The 18857-nt window shown below is 38.8% G+C and overlaps 1 protein-coding gene across 1 annotated transcript in view; it reads right to left on the reverse strand.

Annotated features, from left to right (window-relative positions):
- Positions 1-16155: 16155 nt before the first annotated feature.
- CCN2 (cellular communication network factor 2) overlaps positions 16156-18857 on the reverse strand; it is an 11008-nt gene continuing 8306 nt past the window's right edge. The window contains exons 6-9 of the mRNA XM_029943227.1: positions 18658-18855; positions 18267-18518; positions 17924-18135; positions 16156-17544 (exon numbers count right to left, since the gene is read on the reverse strand). Coding sequence (XP_029799087.1) covers positions 17248-17544; positions 17924-18135; positions 18267-18518; positions 18658-18855 — 959 coding nt within the window. The 3' untranslated portion in view covers positions 16156-17247. The remainder of the gene's footprint in view (positions 17545-17923; positions 18136-18266; positions 18519-18657; positions 18856-18857) is intronic.

Here is an 18857-nt window from a genome sequence, read left to right on the forward strand (position 1 = left end):
GACCATTAGCCCCAGCTCTCAGCCCATGTGTTTTGGATGAAGCTGATTGTACTCACAGGCTCCAAGGTGCACCTGGGCTAAACCAAACTCCACACTCCCTCTTACTGGCAGGAGTGATCGCTTCAGGGGTAAGTGTTGACTCCAGCTTGTTTAATTCATGAGAGCTCAGAATTCTGCCTGGAATTCCTGGACAAAGACTTTAGCTTTTTGTGCTGCTTGCGAATCTAGAGGATGAAACTCTAGGAGTGCTGAGAGCTACTTGGGACAGCTTTTGGGGGACCTACATTGACACAAGATACGAAAGAAGAAGTCTAGCGAGAGAGAGAGAGAGAGAGAGAGAGAGAGAGAGAGAGAGAGTCAGAGAGACACAGAGAGAGAAAAGCCTAGATTCTAGTCGCATGTCTTGAGTTCCTTCATCAAGTCCTGCCTGAAGCCAGTGTACCTAGGACTTTCCTGTTTAATTCCTTTTTTCTTAATAAATTCCTTTTTGCTTAAGCCAAGTTAGATTGATTTTTTTTTGCCATTTGCAACTGAAAGAAGCCTAATGTATGTAAATGGACATAATGCTGGACTGTAATGTATACGATTTGTTTGAGATGAAATTTTAAAAAATAATGCCTTTGGACATTCTATCTTTCCTGTAAAACCTAATTCAAATTCTTTCTTTGCCATAAAGTCTCAGCTGAAAGTGAATTTTCATTTCTTTACCCTCCCATAGGATTTTTTTTCCTATGCAATTCTTGGAATATTTAAAATGTTCTATTTTATTCCAAGGTTTTTTTGAAGGCAATTGTCTTCTGTACATGTTTTAAGGTCTGTGAGAGCAGAAGCTACATCTTACCTTTGCATTTCCCCTAGTACCTAATACAATGCACAGCACTCCTGTAGTAAGGACTAAAATGATGACAAATCATTGAGTGTGCCTTGGCAGCAGCTTCATTTGCAGCTACCAATTAAAGATGAGGCAAAATGAGATGGAGAAGGTTGAATGAAAGAGAAGATTAGACCTGTTCCTTCCCCACCATCTCTGCAACCTTCCCTCTGCCTCCATCCCATAAGCTATTTATATATTCTATGCCTGGTTGCTTTGTCTTGCATTTTTGGATTTGGAATTCAAATGCAAAATATCAAATCTTTAAATAGGTATTTAAATTCTTTAAATTATCTACTAATAAACATTAGACCTTACAGAGTAATTTATTTTTAAAGATATATTACATATTATGTATTCATCTAATGGTATAACTAAATAACCAATCTAATTTAGCACATGTTTATTGAGACTACTTCATGTCCAAGATGAGTTTCTGAGCTCAAGGACTCTGGAGCTGATAGGGAGAGAACTAAAACAAACCTATAAACAACTAGAACAGTGCTTTCAAGTATAGCTTTCTGCGATGATGAAAGTGTTGTACACTCATGTCACCCCACATGGAAGCCACTGGCCACATGTTGTTCCTGAGCGTTTGATATACTGCTAGTATGACAAAAAAATCTGCATTTCACATTTTGTTTAATTTTAATGCCATCAAATCTAATAGCCACATTTATCTATAGCTACCATCTGGACAGAAAAGTACTAGGATATGGGTAAAACTGACATAAGTGACATAATACAGTTATAAGCAGAGTGTTTGGTAGAGCATTTAAAGGAAAAAGGGGCTGTTGCCAGTGAGAGGATTCATGAAAGTGACTTTTGGGAAGAGCTTAAAAGGTGGGTAAGATTGATTTATATGTGAATGTGTGCACGGGGGGTGGGTTAAATGGGAGGTGGGTATTGAGGGCACATAGTGACGAGCACTGGGTGTTGTATGTAAGTGACGAATCCCTAAACCCTACACTTGAAACTAATATCATGCTGTATGGTAACTAACTGTAGTTTAAATGAAAACTTTGAATAAAAAATGTGTGCATAATTGTATGCACACACACGTTATGGAAGGAGCAGGGAAAGAATGTTGCAGGCAGAGGGACTAGAGTGAGTCAAGGCAAAACTATTTGGGAAATATGAGTAAGTCCGGTTTTGGTTTTGGCAGAAGTGTACAAGAGTAACTGCAGATTATTCTGACTCGGCCCTTTGATACCAATTTGCAGATCTCGAATGCCATGCTGGCTGCAAGGGGTGTTTACCTTGACAATAGTTTTTGCTTCCTATTTTGGAGCATCCAACTTCTGGGACCGGAGATAATAATCTGGTGGCAGTAATTAAGGAGACATGTGGAGGAACAGGAAAACTAATTAGCAGCCCCATCCAAATATCACTGGCAAAAATCATGAGATCTGTAATAAAATGGAAATAATGATGGAAATGGAAAGTTGGAGATGGTTTAGAATTTTTTCAGTTTGGAGGCATGTGAATGGAGATTGGTACCTACTTTTTTTTGTCTAGGGATTTGTGAAGGTAGGATAATTTGCAAAAGTTGCTTTCACCGTCACAGTGAAACCTGGGAATATGCTGGAGGAAAGGCCAACCCAGTATCAGATTATGAAGTCTTCAGAGAGAAAAGAAAGAAGACTTGAGCATCTGAGAAGTTAGAGAAAGGGCGGAAGTGCTAGAGCTACTGGTGACAACGTGGATTCTTCAGGAAGCTTCACTTAAACAGTCACTTAATTAAAACTATTTTAAAATTTCTCTTAAGATTTTTCATTTGGTCCATGTGTTATTGAGAAGTGTGTTGTTTAATCTATGGGTATTTGGGGATTTTCTAGCTAGCTTTGTATTACTGATTTCTAGTTTCGTTCCATTGTAGTCTGAGGGCAGACATTGTATGGCCTCTATTATCTTAAACTTGTTAAGGTATATTTTATGGCCCAGAATATAGTCTATTTTGGTGACTGCTCTATGTGAGTCTCAGAAGAATGTACAGTCTGGTGGTGTTGGATGAAACAATCTATATACGTCAATTATATCCAGTTATTTGATGGTACTACTCAATTCAACCCTGTCCTTACTCATTGTCTGCTTACTGGATCTGTCCATTTCTGACAGGGAGGTGTCAAAGTCTCCAAGTGTAATAGTGGATTCATTTATTTCTCCTTGTATTCTATTAGTTTTTGCATCATATATTTTTATCCTCACATGTTGTTAGATGTATACACATTCAGGATTGTTCTGTCTTTTTGGAGTATTGTCCTCCTTATCATTATGCAATGGCCTTCTGTATTCCTAACATGCCTTTGTCTAAAATTGGCTCTATGTGAAATTAATGTAGCTACTTCTGCTTTCTTTTGATGGCTGTCTGCATATTGCTTTCTTCACTCATTTTTTTTTAATGTTTTATTTATTTTTGATACAGAGAGAGACAGAGCATGAGAGGAGGAGGGGCAGAGAGAGAAGGAGACGCAGAATCTGAAGCAGGCTCCAGGCTCTGAGCTGTCAGCACAGAGCCTGACACGGGGCTCGAACTCATTGACTGTGAGATCTGACCTGAGCAGAAGTCGGAGGCTCAACCAACTGAGCCACCCAGGCACCCCTCGTTTACTTTTTTTAAATTGAGGTATAATTGGTGCACTATGTTACATTAGGTTCAGGTGTATTCCACCTCTTTAAAGTGAGTTTGTTATAGACACTGGGTAGTTGGGTCTTATTATTTGATCGATTCGGGCAATGTCTGATTTTAAATAGGTGTGTTTTCAACATTGACATTTAAAGTGATTATTAATATAGTTAAACTGATAATCTTATATGATTCCATTTTCTCTCCTTTCTTAGCATATCACTTATACACCTCTTTTAAAAAGTTTTTAGTGGTTGCCTAGAGTTTGCATGATACATTCACAACTAACCCAAGTCCACTTTCAAATAACACCATATCACTTTTCAGGTAGTGCAAGTATTTATAATAACAAAATGATCCTAATTCCTCCTTCCAATCTTTTGTATCATTGTTGTCATTCATTTTACTTATATATAAACACACATAACTGGATGCATTTTTGCAATTATTATTTTGAACAAATTGGTTTTTTAGATGATCTTAAAAAAGTTATTTTCCTTTACTTATTCCTTCTCTGACACTCTTTCTTTATGTAGATAGCTTCACAAGGTAGAGAATTCTACATTGATTTTTTCTCTCTCATTCACTATTTCATTCCATTCTGTTCTTTCTTATATGGCTTATGAGAAGAAGCTGATAGAATTCTTATTTCTGCTTTTCTATAGGTAAGGTATTTTCTCCCTCCCTCTGACTTCTTCGAAGAATTTATCTCTGGTTTTCTCAAGTTGAATATGAAATATCTAGGTGTAGCTTTTTGTAGCTTGATCTTCTTTGAGTTTCCTGGATCTGTGTTTTGATGTCTGATGTTAATTTGGGGGAAAATATCAGTCATTATTGTTTCAAATACTGCTTCTGTTATTTTCTCTTTCTTCTCCTTCTGGTATTCCCATAATTGTATATGCTATGCCTTTTGTCACTGTTCCAGAGTCTTTGGATTTTTTTTTTTGTTGTATGTTGTTGTTGTTTTGTTTTGGTTTTTTTTTGGTCAATCTTTTTTCCTCTTTGTTTTTCAGTTTTGGGAGTATCTAGTGTCATATCAAGTTTAGCTGTATCCAGTTTTTCCAATAAACCCATCAAATGCCTTCTTAATTTATTACAGTTTTCTTTTTTTATCTTTAGCATTTTGTTTTGATTGTTTATCAGAATTTTCATCTCTCTCCTTACATGATCTGTCCATTCTTGCATGTTGTCTACTTTTCCCATTAAACTCCCTAGCATATTAGTTATGTATTTATTTAAATTCCTAGTCTGATTATTTCAACATTTCTGCCATCTCTGGCTCTGGTTCTGATGTTTATTCAGTCTCTTCAAACTGTGTTTTGTACCTTTTAGTATGCTTTGTAATTTTTTGTTGAAAGGTACATAGGATGTACTGAGTAGAAGGAACTATAGTAAAGAGGCCTTTAGTAATGCAGTAGTAAAGTGTGAGGGGAGGGGGAGCATTCTACAGTTTTATGATTAGGCCTCAGTCCTTTGGTGAGCCTGTAGCCCTATGAACTTCATCAGTAATTCTCAGTGTTCATCTCCTTAGATGTGACCACATAGCCAGAGGAAGCTGGAGTTAGGTATTTCCCTTTCTCCAGGTAGATTAGGTTCCGACAAAACCCTAGTAGATTAGGTGCTGGTAAAATGATTTGTCCTGAGAGCTGGCCTTGCTAAGAAGAACACAGTGCTTTGGTGTATTTAAAAATGGTGGCACTCCCCTTTCTCCAATGTTGTTTTTGTATTTCTTTCCTAGGCTTTCCCTTCCTTCGTAATAAGCATAAGGTGACAACGAAAACAGTTTTAAATCTCACCCCTTTGTGGGAGGTTAGCTCCCTGAGGAGCTTCTTCCACATTATGCTCATAATTGCTTATTCCATGCCTGGATTCCCTGGGAGACTGGGAGCTTCTGGAGGCCAGGCCTACGGGTGCCTCCTCCTGGGCCGCCTCCCAGCGGCCAGTGTCTCCTAGCCAAGTACTCATTGAATGAAAAACGTGCATTCCATTTAGAGGGTACTGGTCTTTGGGTTAAATGATGGCTACATTGTTTTGTGATTATCATTGACAGACTTTATGAATGAAGTCTCTCTCTCTCTCTTTCTCTCTCTCTCTCACACACACACACACACACACACACACACACACCCTTTTTTTTTTTTAAACAATGTAAAAGCTTAACAGTTTAAATAATCTCCGTATGGTAGTTGGTACTGGAGATAGATCTGCTTTGTAAAACATTGGAAAGAAGACCTCCTTCCTCTTAGCCTTTTAATGACTATCTTGGATGTGAAAATACCCAATACATTATTTTCTACATATATTTTAGAGGTTTTACTTTTAATAAAGATGAATTATGAATTAAAAAAATAAAATAAAAACGGTTAGGGGCACCTGGGGCTTAGTCAGTTGAGCATCAGACTCTCGGTTTCAGTTCAGGTCATGTTCTCAGGTTATGGGATTGGACCCCATGTCGGGCTCCATGCTGGGGATTCTCTCTCTCTCTCTCTCTCTCCCCCCCCCCCCCCGTCTGTCCCTCTCCTGCTCACACTCTCTTTCTCAAAATAAATAAATGAACACACACAAAATGGTTAATTTTCCCTTTCCTCTGAATTAAGCAAGAGGGGATTTTCCTTCAATATTCATAGACCTCCTGGAGGTAAAATTCACAAAAGCATGAAGCCCTTTGTGACTGGATGGGGGACCACTTTCCCTCCAACTGAATTTATAAATAGAAGTTAAAATATTTGAGCATGGGTAAAAGGGAAGTGGAGGATTCCATGATCACGGAGTGTTTCCACCTGGGTAATAAATAGATTAACAGTGCTATTAATAGAAATGCAGGATCACATGGAGAAACTTATTTTGGGGGAAATTATGATGCCTTTAGGATAGAGCACAATAAGGCTGATAGTACTTCTTTTTCCCCTAACATCAAGAATGATTCAGCTGAGCAGGTTTAAACAAAACAAACAACCTCCCCCCCCTCTGCCCTCAGGTAGATGATCCCAGCCACAGCTCTCTGTTAGAGACACCCAGTGGTACCTCCAGTCAGCATCTCCCAGTAAAGTCTCTCCGCTGTTGTTCTTGGCAATGACGGTTTCCACTGGCCACTATTTCCAACGGTGGTTAGCATAAGTCACCATAGTAACAGCTTCCAGTCGCAGCCCATATTGTCACAGGTCGTAACCAGCAGCAACACCTCCTAGCAGATCCTTCTGCTGGTAAACACTGCTCTAAGTGACTGCCAGCAGCACCTGACTTCTATTTCCTTGGAATCGCATTAAAATCTAAAAAAGCTAAGTTTTAAAGGACTTGGATCCCAAAGACCTCAAAAAAGCTCCTGGTTTCCCTCAGTTTCCCATTATGGCAGCATTAGACTTCCAGTATCACTCCCCAAGGCCAGCTCTCAATAGGCTTCCTAGACAGCCGTTAGGAGTAGTTACAGCACCCCACTGTTCTTTCCAAGTTCACTGTATCTCCACTGGCTACTCTACCTACCTCTGGTAGAAAAATCCCACAGATGGAGAGGTTGGGCTTCTGGCTTGAGAAATTAATATGTGTTTTCTCATGGTGGGGTCCCCTATGTACTCCAGTTCATGGAATGTGTGTGTGTAGGAGGTCCATACCATGTTTGGAATAGTGAGACACAAAGACTACCACAACAGATGATAGAATAGCGACAGAGACTCAAACCCAAAACAGTGAAACCACCAACACTGTATGACTGAACTAAAAGTGTGTATCATAGCACTCAAGATCCTGTTTCTGTTGCCTTTCCCACTTTCTCCTGCTAATTACTGAGGCAGAACACATGAACTGACTTTCCCAGAGTTCCAGCAGAGCCCCTGTCTTCCCAAGAAGGCTATTTCCAAAAGGTCACACTATTAAGCCCATGACTCCCTCCCAAACTCCCTGGAACTACATTTTCTGGCCCATGCCTCACAGGCATCCCTTCTCTCACCACACCTCTACATTGAGACATCTATGCAAACACAGTCCTGGAAATTGCCCCAGACCTTTGAAAGCTTCTTAATGTAAATATACAAACTTGCTTAATAACCCTGAGTTAAAAATTATGAATGACATGAAATAATCCTCACTCTGGGATTCATTAGCCCAAATTATGGGTGAAGTTTAAAAATCAACAAATAACTAAAGTGCAAAATAAAAGCAGTCATGTTATAGAAAAATTTCCCCAAATCCTTGGATTTAATATCATTTACAGTACCTCCTAATACCTCACTAGAGAGAGTATAAGAAATACTGACCGCAGACCAGAAAAAAATTAGCTATAGAGGAATTCAGACTGGGAAGGGGGGAAAAAAGGGAACTGTGTTTATTCTCATTAAAAAAAATCATAGGGCACCTGGGTGGCTCAGTTTGTTGAATGTCTGACTTGGGCTCAGGTCATGATCTCGCAGTTTATGCATTTGAGCTCCGTGTTGGGCTCTGTGCTGAAGGCTCAGAGGCTAGAGCCTGCTTTGGATTCTTAGTCCCCCTATCTCTCTGCTCTCTGCCCCTCCTTTGCTTGTGCTTTGTCTCTCTCTCTCTCTCTCTCTCTCTCAAAAATAAATAAACTTGAAAAATCCCTCTGGAAGGATATAAAAGAAGAAAAAAGATGAAAAAATATTTTACCTTTTATTATTTTTAATGCTAAGAGTTTTCATTTTAAAGAACTTCAATCTCAAATGGAATAAGCCAGTATAAATTGGAGTGGAAAACAAAATAGTCAACACTATGAAGAATGAATGAAGATATATAAATTCAAAGATTTTTTTTATATGGGTAATTACGTTCAAAATTTTATCCCAATTTTCCAATTCAAATTACTCTGCTGAATTCTGGATTATATATGGTTTTGTGTTAAATCTGTCTATGTTTCCTAAATTCTATCTTTTTTGTGTAACACCCATCACATCAGAGATGTGCTTTGCGATACTTCATGTGCTTTGTATATTATTTTCATGATGATGATGATGATGATGATTGACTAGAGGTTACTTGAAAAATGCAAGATAATGACTACAAGATATTTCTCAACCAATTAGATTCATGGGTCTCATTATTATTTTCTTTGTCTTTATTACATCTTAGACTAAAATATAATTACTGTCATATTTATGTTATGGCCCAGCCTTTTCAGGGAAAGGACCCAAATGCCCTAAATGACATTCATGAAGTCTGGTTTCTTGTATGAAACTTAGTCAATGCAGAGTAATGATTTTTTAAAACTCAGACAGCTGCATTTGTTTTGAAATTTTTATTTGTTTATATATGAATAAAACTTACTGGAAGTATTGGTTCCTCCTCCCTTCTCTTGGCTTCTTCTGCTCTGCCTCATGATGCCTTGTGAACTAGTGTCCCCAGTGTTTTTGGTTTGTTTGTTGGTTGGTTTTAATTTGGTAAGGGCAGTATGGATATGAGCAGTTTTTGTTTGTTGTAAAAGTGGTATTTTATATCATTTACCTGCCTGTATCCTGTTGAAATGCACATACTCATAAAGTAATATACTGACAACTCTTATTGCCAAAGAGAAACTTACATGGTGAAATGTTACTTTTCATGTGGGGTTCCAGATACTTTAAAATCTTATTGTGCTCTATAATTAAATGATGTTTATTGAGTCCCATTAACTATGCATCAAACATACAGTTTCATGGTTTCTATTCATTAGCTTCATTTTGGAATTATGTTTTAGTGAATGAGCCTGCCAATAAGCTAATAAAAAATAAATTTTGGAAGAAGTCAACCTGTCCTCTGAGATTTAAATAAAAATTAGTGTGAGTCCATCTGACATTAAAAGAGAAATCCAGGGGCGCCTGGGGGTCTCAGTTGATTAAGTATCCAACTTCCGCTTAATGATCTGGTCATGATCTCAAGGTTCGTGGGTTCAAGCCCCCACCTCAGGCTCTGTGCTGACAGCTCAGAGCCCGGAGCCTGCTTAGGATTCTGTGTCTCCCTCTCTCTCTGGGCCTCGCCCACTCATGCTCTGTCTCTATCTGTTTCTCAAAAATGAATAAAAGGTAAAAAGTTAAAAAAAAAAAAAGAGAAATCCAATGCCTCCCTAAAATATTTGTGCATTTGGAGGATTTTCTTCTTATAGGTATTCACAGCATTGAGTTTCTACACCCATGTGATTCTCAATCTTGTTTTCCATACATGTGATGCTGTAATCGTTTCATTGTGTGATGAAACCTGTTATACGCACTATGTGTTATTTTTCAGAAGTTCATCATCTGAAACATCAAAAATAAATTAACTATTTTCTGTTTATGAAGAAATAATTATTCTTTTTTTAAAAGTTTATTTATTTTTGAGGGAGGGAGAGAAAGACAGAGACAAAGAGAGAGAAAGGGAGAGGGGCAGTCAGAGGAAGACTGAGAATCTCAAATAGGCTCCTCATCATCACCACAGAATCCTACTTGGAGCTCGAATTCATGAACCATGAGATCATGACCTGAGTTGAAATCAAGAGTCAGATGCTTAACTGACTGAGCCACCCAGGCACCCCAATAATTATTCCTTGTAAACAATTTTGAAAATTTAGAATATTATGTAGTGGAAAAAATAACCCCCAGATAATCTTTACTAATGTTTGGGCAATATTCTTTTAAAATAAAAAATGTGATTGAATTTATTTACTTAAGTTTTAAACCTTTTAATTGTAGTATAATGTACATTAATAAATGTGTAACAAATTTTCTCAATTTCCCCTCCAATTATTATTATTCTGAATTCTATCATGGTTAATTAGTTTTACCTATTCTTCAATGTCATATAGATGAAATCTTATACTCTATATATTTTTGTATTTGGCTTCTTTCATTCAGCATAATGGCAGTGGCTCTTTTTTGGTTGATGCACATTATTCCACTGTATGAATATTCTACATTCTATCCATTCTCCTGCGGATATACATTTAAGTTGTTTTCAGTTTTGGGATGAATAGAACTGCTTCGAGAATTTTATATATTTTTTAAATTTATCTTGGATATATATGTAAAAGTTTACTGTGTCATAGGTAGTTCTGTATGTAGCTTTAACAGATACTGGCATACAGTTTTCCAGTTACTATATTTGTCTAAATGACATATGTTAACTATGCTGACAAAAATTGTGTTAGAATTTGTTGAACTAATGCAAGTCTTAATATGTTTTATGTCCTTGAGATATAAATTCTAATTAATCGATAATATTTCTTACCAACTCTTTTTTCACTATCTTTAAACATCTGATGTAGGACATGGATCTTCATGTCTATAACTTCGGATCCTATGTTTGGATACGGAATTTGACTTAGTATTTGAAGGATATATTTTACCTTGTTTATTCTTAGTCTTATCAACAGTCTATATATGATCAGTATGATTCATGGGGTAAAGAAGAGCTATTGAAAAACTTACAAAGGAAAAGCTTTCATGATTTCACTTATGGCATGGGAGAATGAGGTAAGAAAATACACTGGATATATATGAATATATGTGAACTCCCTAGAGGGCACATGTGTCTTACACATGTTCCAAGGCACATGGCTGATTAAGGAATGAATAGCTAAGCCATTTATTTATTTATCTGTTATGAACAGTTCATATAAATCCAAAATTATGAAAACTTCAAACACATTTTGGCATATTGTCTGCTATTTTTTACTGAGGAGATGAAAGATTTGTTTTAAAAATCTTTCTAATTATAAAATAATGCATGTTCATTTCTGAGAATTTGGAAAATTTCAGATTTTTGTAAAGAATATAAAATTACTTTAGACATCATGAGATGAATCCCATAAATTAAGAGATTTATTTCCTTTAAAAGTCATCTCAGAATTATGTTTGTTCTGGGGTTGGTACAGATGAGGCCAATCGCTTCTGAGGCACTGTGAAACGTGTTGACTAACAAAAATCTGATACTGAAATCATCAAAGGTTTTGTGTACAATGACTAGATTCTTAGTCTTTCTCAGGTGACCAATTAGGTGCTTTTCTTTAACAATCAGAATGAACTAAAAATTTAAGGACAGTTGATGGGCTTCATGCACTACAATTCTTATCCATATAGGAGTTCAAATTGCCCCATCTTTAAAAGGAATCTTTTAAAATTGCCTTCTGAACCTTTTGGACATGATTTTAACAGTTTTTGTTAACTTCCTTATTATCTAATATGAAAAGGTAGTCCTGAATAAATGTTTACCTTACACATTTCTTGTGCTAAACCTGGAATAAACCTTAGTTTCTTTTAGTGGAAAATAATATTTCAAGAGCACACTATTGGCCTATGGATGGTTATTCCTCCTGAGTTGTCATTGGATCTATGCTTTTCAGTGAACAAATGCTGGACAAGTTGTATGTGTGTATGTGTGTTAAAAGATAAAATGGATCATATGTTTATGCTGCTATTTTTAGCTCAAATTCAGAACTACAGTATTTAATTTAACCACTTTTATGTTATATCTGTATTTTGAGACGTCCTCACTAAGAATCCTAGTACTTACTAGCACTAGTGATACAATTAGAATGACTCACTTCCTTTATTTCACATTATATACCCAATAGTCTCAGAATAACAGTACTCCTATTTAAAAATAGTTGCACTCTACACTATCAGAGCATGCTGTATAGCCATGATATACTGTACATTCTTCTCTGTAACCTTCATTTATCTTAGTCCTAAAGATAAGCTATATTTAACATTCAGATACCATTCTTATGTTAATATCTCTCAGATATTTTTGTTTTCTGAGCTTTCTCTCTAGTAGGTTTTTTATTTTTTATTTTTTTTAAATTAATTAATTGTTTTTAACATTTTATTTATTTTTCAGAGACACAGAGAGACAGATCATGAGCAGGGGAAGGGAAGAGAGAGAGGGACACACAGAATTGGAAGTAGGCTCCAGGCTCTGAGCCATCTTCATAGATCCTGACATGGGGCTTGAACCCATGAACTGTGAGATCATGACCTGAGCCGAGGTCAGACACTCAACTGACTGAGCCACCCAGGTGCCCCTCTAGTAGGTTTTTAGAAGGGGTCCATAGGAACAATATGCTATAAAGTCTGGCATATTTTTGGCAGTTTGTCTGTGTCTTTTATTCTTGAATGTTAGTTTGGTAGGATAAAAAATCCTTAATTTGCATTTTCTTTCTCTGAGTATCCTAAATGTTATTCCAATTTTGGAGAATAAAGTGTTGCTATCAAAAAGTCTGATACTGAGTTAATTTTCTTTTACTTATAAGGTTCATGTTCTTTTTGCCTACATGTTCTGATGGTTTTTACTTTTCTTTATATTTCTGCAATTTTGCCAGAATATGTCTTGGTGTTTGTTGATTTTAATACGTACATGATATGCTCTTTCTTTTTTAAATTTTTTCAATGTTTATTTATTTTTGAGAGATAGAGAGAGAGAGAGAACATAAGTAGGGGAGGAGCAGAGGGAGGGAGACACAGAATCGAAGCAGGTTCTAGGCTCTGGGCTATCAGCACAGAGCCCAATGTGGGGCTCCAACTCACTAACCATGAGATCATGACTTGAGCTGAAGTTGGACACTTAACTGACTGAACCATCCAGACACCCCCATGGCATACTCTTTCAAAATGTGTTCTGAAGTCACTTTTTATTTCAGTAAAGTTTTCTTGATTTATACTTTTTGGTTTTTTTCCCTCTCCAGGACCTCCTACTATCCATATGTTGGATCTTCTTTGCCTGTCTAAAATACTTATCAATTTTTCTTGAAACATTTTCATTTTTATAATTTAAACAACTTCTCTCCTTGTCATCTATTTTGTTTTTTTAATGTTTATTTATTTTTGAGAGAGAGAGCATGAGCAGGGGAGAGGGAGAGAGAGAGGGGGAAATAAAGATTCTCAAGCAGGCTCTGCATTGTCCGCACAAGGCCCAACATGGGACTTGAACCCATAAACCATGAGATCATGACCTGAGCTGAAAACAAGAGTCAGATACATAACTAATTACACCATTCAGGCACCTTCTTGTGTTCCTTCTTGTTTGATACATTTATTTCTAGTTCTTACCTGAGTTTTATCAACATATTTCTAAGTTTTACTAACGCTGATTTATATTGCTATTTTATGTCATTAGTTGTTTCTTTTTTATAATTTATGTCTACTCTTATTTTCTTAATGTTCTTCTGAAATAATATAGTTTGATGTGTTTCTGGGCATGTATTTCTGACATGCTTTTATTATCTGTAAGATTATTCTACCCTTTATTATTTTCATATAATAATTTTTTATGGGATTTGTTTTTAATAATTTTGTTTTCCAATTTTTTATGTGAAATTTGTTTTCTTGAGCTTGTTAGTAAGGACGCTTAATTTAGACAGCTTTTTGAACCTCACAAAGACACTCTTTTATTGTGTTCATGCAGTTTGAAAAATACAGCAATTTACTTCCTTAGATTTCAAATCTTTCTCTTCCTCATTTTTTATCTAGACCTTCTCTTTCCATGTCTTTGTTGTCTCTGACCTGCTCAATTTTGATTCCATTCCCACGAGCATGGGCTCCTCCCTTGGGAGAAAGCCCTGGTTTGTAAGATTTATTTGAGTGGGCACAACCCTTACCCTCAAATTGGTCTCCAGTATTTCACTGTTGGCTATTTTGGAGCTTTGTTCTTTTCAGAAGCCTCAGATATCCTGTTGCATCTTTCTGCTTGTTCCCACACATTTGCTGACACAGGGCACATCTTGTGGTGGTTAATGATTTTTTCCCCCTAACATTTTGGGATTGAAGGAATGCCTTGCCACCTAATTTTGTTACAAATATCATTCATGGGATTTTGACATTAAAATTTTTTTCATGTTTTTATTTATTTTCGAGAGAGACAGAGAGAGACAGAGAGAGAGAGAAAGAGAGAGAGAGAGAGAGAGAGAGAGAGAGAGAAAGCGTGAGCAGGGAAGGGTCAGAGAGAGAGGAATACACAGAATCTGAAGACAGCCTGCAGGCCCTGAGCTAGCTGTCAGCCCAGAGCCTGATGCAGGGTTCAAACCCATGAACTGTGAGATCATGACCTGAGCCGAAATCGGACGCTCAACCGACTGAGCCACCCAGGCACCCCCATGGGATTTTGATTTTGCAATATAGTTACTCTGGTTTTATGTGGAAAATGGAAATATCTAAAATCTATGCTTCTGTTACTACTTCTATCTTCCCAGGATTCTCAAATTCCTTTTAAAACACTCTAGTTCACTTACCATGGCCCTTATCTTAGCATCTAAGAGTAAATTGACAGAACATGTGAACTAGACAGTGTACTCTGTATGTGTGTGTGCACAGGTGGGCTTATTTGGGGAAGTGGGGTATGGCTGCTGACAGTGTTGCTATATACACACGTGGGCGTATCCTAAAAGTCCAGTGTTTTGACTTTGCACATTTTGACCATGGGAAGTTTTCCCTTTGGTTTGTGGCATGAGCACTCTTTGTAGAACTGGTCATTATTTTCAAATGTATTTTTGTCTCTTGGAATGACACCGGCACTACAACATTGCTAATTACCCTGTGATGGGCTAGTTTGTCTGCAACTACTTTGTTCCCCCTCTAGGATCTGCAGTGATACAGATTCTGGAGAAAATTGTGCTATTGGCTGTCTTTGGAATATTTTTGTGTGCCATTTAACTTCAGTTCACTTTTTGGTACAGGCCTGCATAGGCCCGATATCATTTCCAAGCTTCTTGAACAATTTCATTTGTCACTTGCCAACCTCTTGGTCAGCTATTGATCTTGAAATCTAAGAGTCAAAAGCTTGGGACAATGGAGGAGTTGCTTTTAGTTTAAGACAAATTTCTATTAGTCTAATTAGTAGAAATTATCTTCCTTTTCTTACACCATCATCTGTTTGTGATTGGTTATCATGGTAACTGAAAATAGAATTATACAGAAATGCAACCTATTAAATGGTTCCATCACGATGCAGATTTTATACTTTCCAAATTTACCTGTAAAGTTTTTGAAGTTCAAAAATAGATCTGTGGTAGAGCATACAAACTCAAAAAATTGCTAAAACATTTTCTATGTGTAAGGTATGTAGACTATAGTTCGTGACGTGAAAGGTTGGAAATTAAATGCCTACATGGCCAGAGAGGTATTAAATGTAAACAAGACCACATGTAATCAACAGGGGTTGTTGGAGACTAAAGTTACCGAGAATTTAATTTTTCAATGTTATTTATTTTTGAGAGAGAGAGAGACACAGAGAGAGAGTGTGTGTGAGTAAGCGGAGGAGGGGCAGAGCCAGAGGGGAGAGATGATCCAAAGCAAGGTCACTCTGACAGCAGTGAGCCCGATGCTGGGTGCAGGTCTTAAACTCACGAACCCATGAGATCATTACCTGAGCCAAAGTCGGATGCTAATCCGACTGAACTACCCAGGTGCCCCCTAGAGAGAATTGAATTTAAATGTTTATCAGGTATTGTGAATGTAACAAAAAAATGCCTGTGTGAATATATATATTTATATAAATATGTACCGTGTATGATTCCAAGTTTGTGACACTTGATTCAGTGTGAAGTAGGTTTACGTAAAAATCTGTGGAACTGATTAACCAATTTATCAGTATGCATGATAAAAGAGACTTAGAAAATTATACATAGATGAATGGTTTTAAAACAAAAGCCTGCCATATAAACTCAAGAAAACTCAGAAACGTTTAGATGAGTAAGGGAATGCACACATTTTATAGAAAAAATATATACTTTATTTTCAACTAGAAAGGTGCAAACATGTAACTTTTGGTCACATTCTCAACAAATAAACTGTCCAAAAAACAGTCGTAGTCAAAGTAGAAACAAATGCTTCCTTCCGTGTGGAAAAACTGATCAGCTATACAGAGCCACTGATTCAGTAATAAAGCCCATTTATTTGTTAAAATGAGGCTACCGTATTTCCAACTGACAAATCAGACTTCCAAGCACATCACTGCCTCATATTCAGTAAACAATCTGTTTTGATGGGACTAATCCGTCTGAGCAGAATTTCCATTTGAATATCCATTTCATGCTTTGAATGATCAGACAAGCTTTCCGTTCTACCTAGGGTGTTCAGAATTGAGGCTAACATTTGAAATATCAAAGCATCAAAACATAAACAAAAAGGCACAGACAACTTTAAATTAACTTAGATAACTGTACAAATATATATATATACACACACACAATATTTACAGTATCCAAAAAAAAAAAAAATCTGGCTTGTCACAGGCAAAGTAGCTTGCCCCAAGCTGTCCAGTCTAAGAGACAGGATTCTGATTCCTGAACAGTGTCATTCAAATCAGAATGTCAGAGCTGAATCTGCTGTTCTGACTTAAAGAAGAACTTGACCCAGCCTCGGAAAGGCTGAAGGATGCACATCCTGGCTGTTGCTGGAATTACAGACAGGCCAGTGAGTGTGCTAAAATTTTCCTTCTCAATCACACTCCAAAGAGCAGGCCCAAACTACTTTAAGGTGACAATCATTTCTACAGGTGCCTTCTCACTGTTCAAGCCCCACCTTAGTCTACATTCCGGTGCTCTGTGCTAAGGTAGTCCCCCGCCCCCTCCCCGGTCAAGTCTTAACGTTCTTCAAACCAGTGTCTGAGTTGGTAAAGACTATTTTGTTTGAATGTCACATGGCACGATATTTGGGATTTGGTGGGACTGTTTCTTTGCCCCGGTTAGAAAAACTGATTTAAATAACTTGTACTACTGCAATCATGTTTATACAAAAATGAGATGTGAATCAGTTCAAGTTATAGCCTCAGGAGTTCATGTCTCTCACGCTCTCTGGCTTTAGGCCATGTCTCCATACATCTTCCTGTAGTACAGGGACTCGAAGATGTCGTTGTCTCCAGGACAGTTGTAATGGCAGGCACAGGTCTTGATGAACATCATGCTCTTCTTCATGAGCTCCCCGTCGGGGCACTTGAACTCCACAGGCAGAGTCTTGGTTCTGTGTGGGGTGCAGCACCGGCCGTCTGTGCACAACCCACAGAACTTAGCCCGGTAGGTCTTCAAGCTGGTACAGCCAGAAAGCTCAAACTTGACAGGCTTGGAGATTTTGGAGGTAAGGATGCACTTTTTGCCCTTCTAAGGAAGACAAAGCAAGAGAAAAAAAAATCAGTGGCTCTCTGAAGGGAGTGGCTTTCTTCAAGCTCTGTGTGTTTTAGCCTTATGTTGTCTGACTTCTGTTTATATTTTGAGGAGAGGAAGTTGGAGTCTCCTTTGCCAGTTTTCCAAAAATAGCCATAGCCTCTCTCCGGATGTCTTGAATTAACTAACGAGTGAGGAGAATTTCATAGTGGAAAGCTGGCGGTTCCTATTACACAACAGCCCATTCCAGCAAGACAGCTCAATGGTTAGATATTTTTGGAGATAAAAGGTCTATAATTACAAGGATGGTGAGACTCAACTTTAGCCTAACCATGATCATTCCATGAAAGTTAGTTAACAGGAGCAGAAGAGGTACCTTGATGTTCTCTTCCAGGTCGGCTTCGCAAGGCCTGACCATGCACAGGCGGCTCTGCTTCTCCAGCCTGCAGAAGGCGTTGTCATTGGTCACCCGGGTGGAGATGCCCATCCCACAGGTCTTGGAACAGGCGCTCCACTCTGTGGTCTGGACCAGGCAGTTGGCCTGAATCATAGTTGGGTCTGGGCCAAATGTGTCTTCCAGTCGGTAAGCTGTGAGAGCGGAGCACACAAACACAGGTGAGACGCCAGGTTAAGCCATTTCCCCCCTTCCTTTTGCAAAGTTAGGAGTCAGCCCCGGGGAGCAGGATCCCAGCACAGACTTAGAGTTAGATGCAACGCACCAGCGAGGGCAGGGCCAACCACGGTGTGGTCCTTGGGCTCGTCGCACACCCACTCCTCGCAGCATTTCCCAGGCAACTTGACCCTCCGCGGGAAGGGGCAGTCAGGGCTGGGCAGGCGGACGTCCATGCTGCACAGGGGCACGCAGCCCACCGCCCCGTCCAGGCAAGTGCACTGGTATTTGCAGCTGCTCTGGAAGGACTCGCCGCTCCGGTACACGGTGCCTCCGAAGACGCAGGGGGCACCATCTTTGGCTGAAGGAGAGAAAGGGAACAAGGAGGGGAGGGATGCAAAGGTCAGGCATCGGCGGCAGGAGGCGAATCGGGGATGCGCGGGGAGCAGGGCTCCGGAGACCCGCGGAGGCGGCGCGGGGCGAGGGGCCCGGGCGCTTACCGGTGCACACGCCGATCTTGCGGTTGGCCGGAGAGCCGAAGTCGCAGAAGAGCCCCTTGTGCGGGTCGCAGGGGTCGCGCTCGGTGCACAGCTCGCCCAGCTGCTTGGCGCACACGCGGCAGCAGCCGCAGCCGTCCAGCACGAGGCTGACGCCGGCGGGGCAGCGCGGCGCCGGCGCGGCCGCACACTGGCACGGGCCG

Source organism: Suricata suricatta, chromosome 7, assembly GCF_006229205.1.
Source record: "Suricata suricatta isolate VVHF042 chromosome 7, meerkat_22Aug2017_6uvM2_HiC, whole genome shotgun sequence".
NCBI lineage: Eukaryota > Metazoa > Chordata > Mammalia > Carnivora > Herpestidae > Suricata > Suricata suricatta.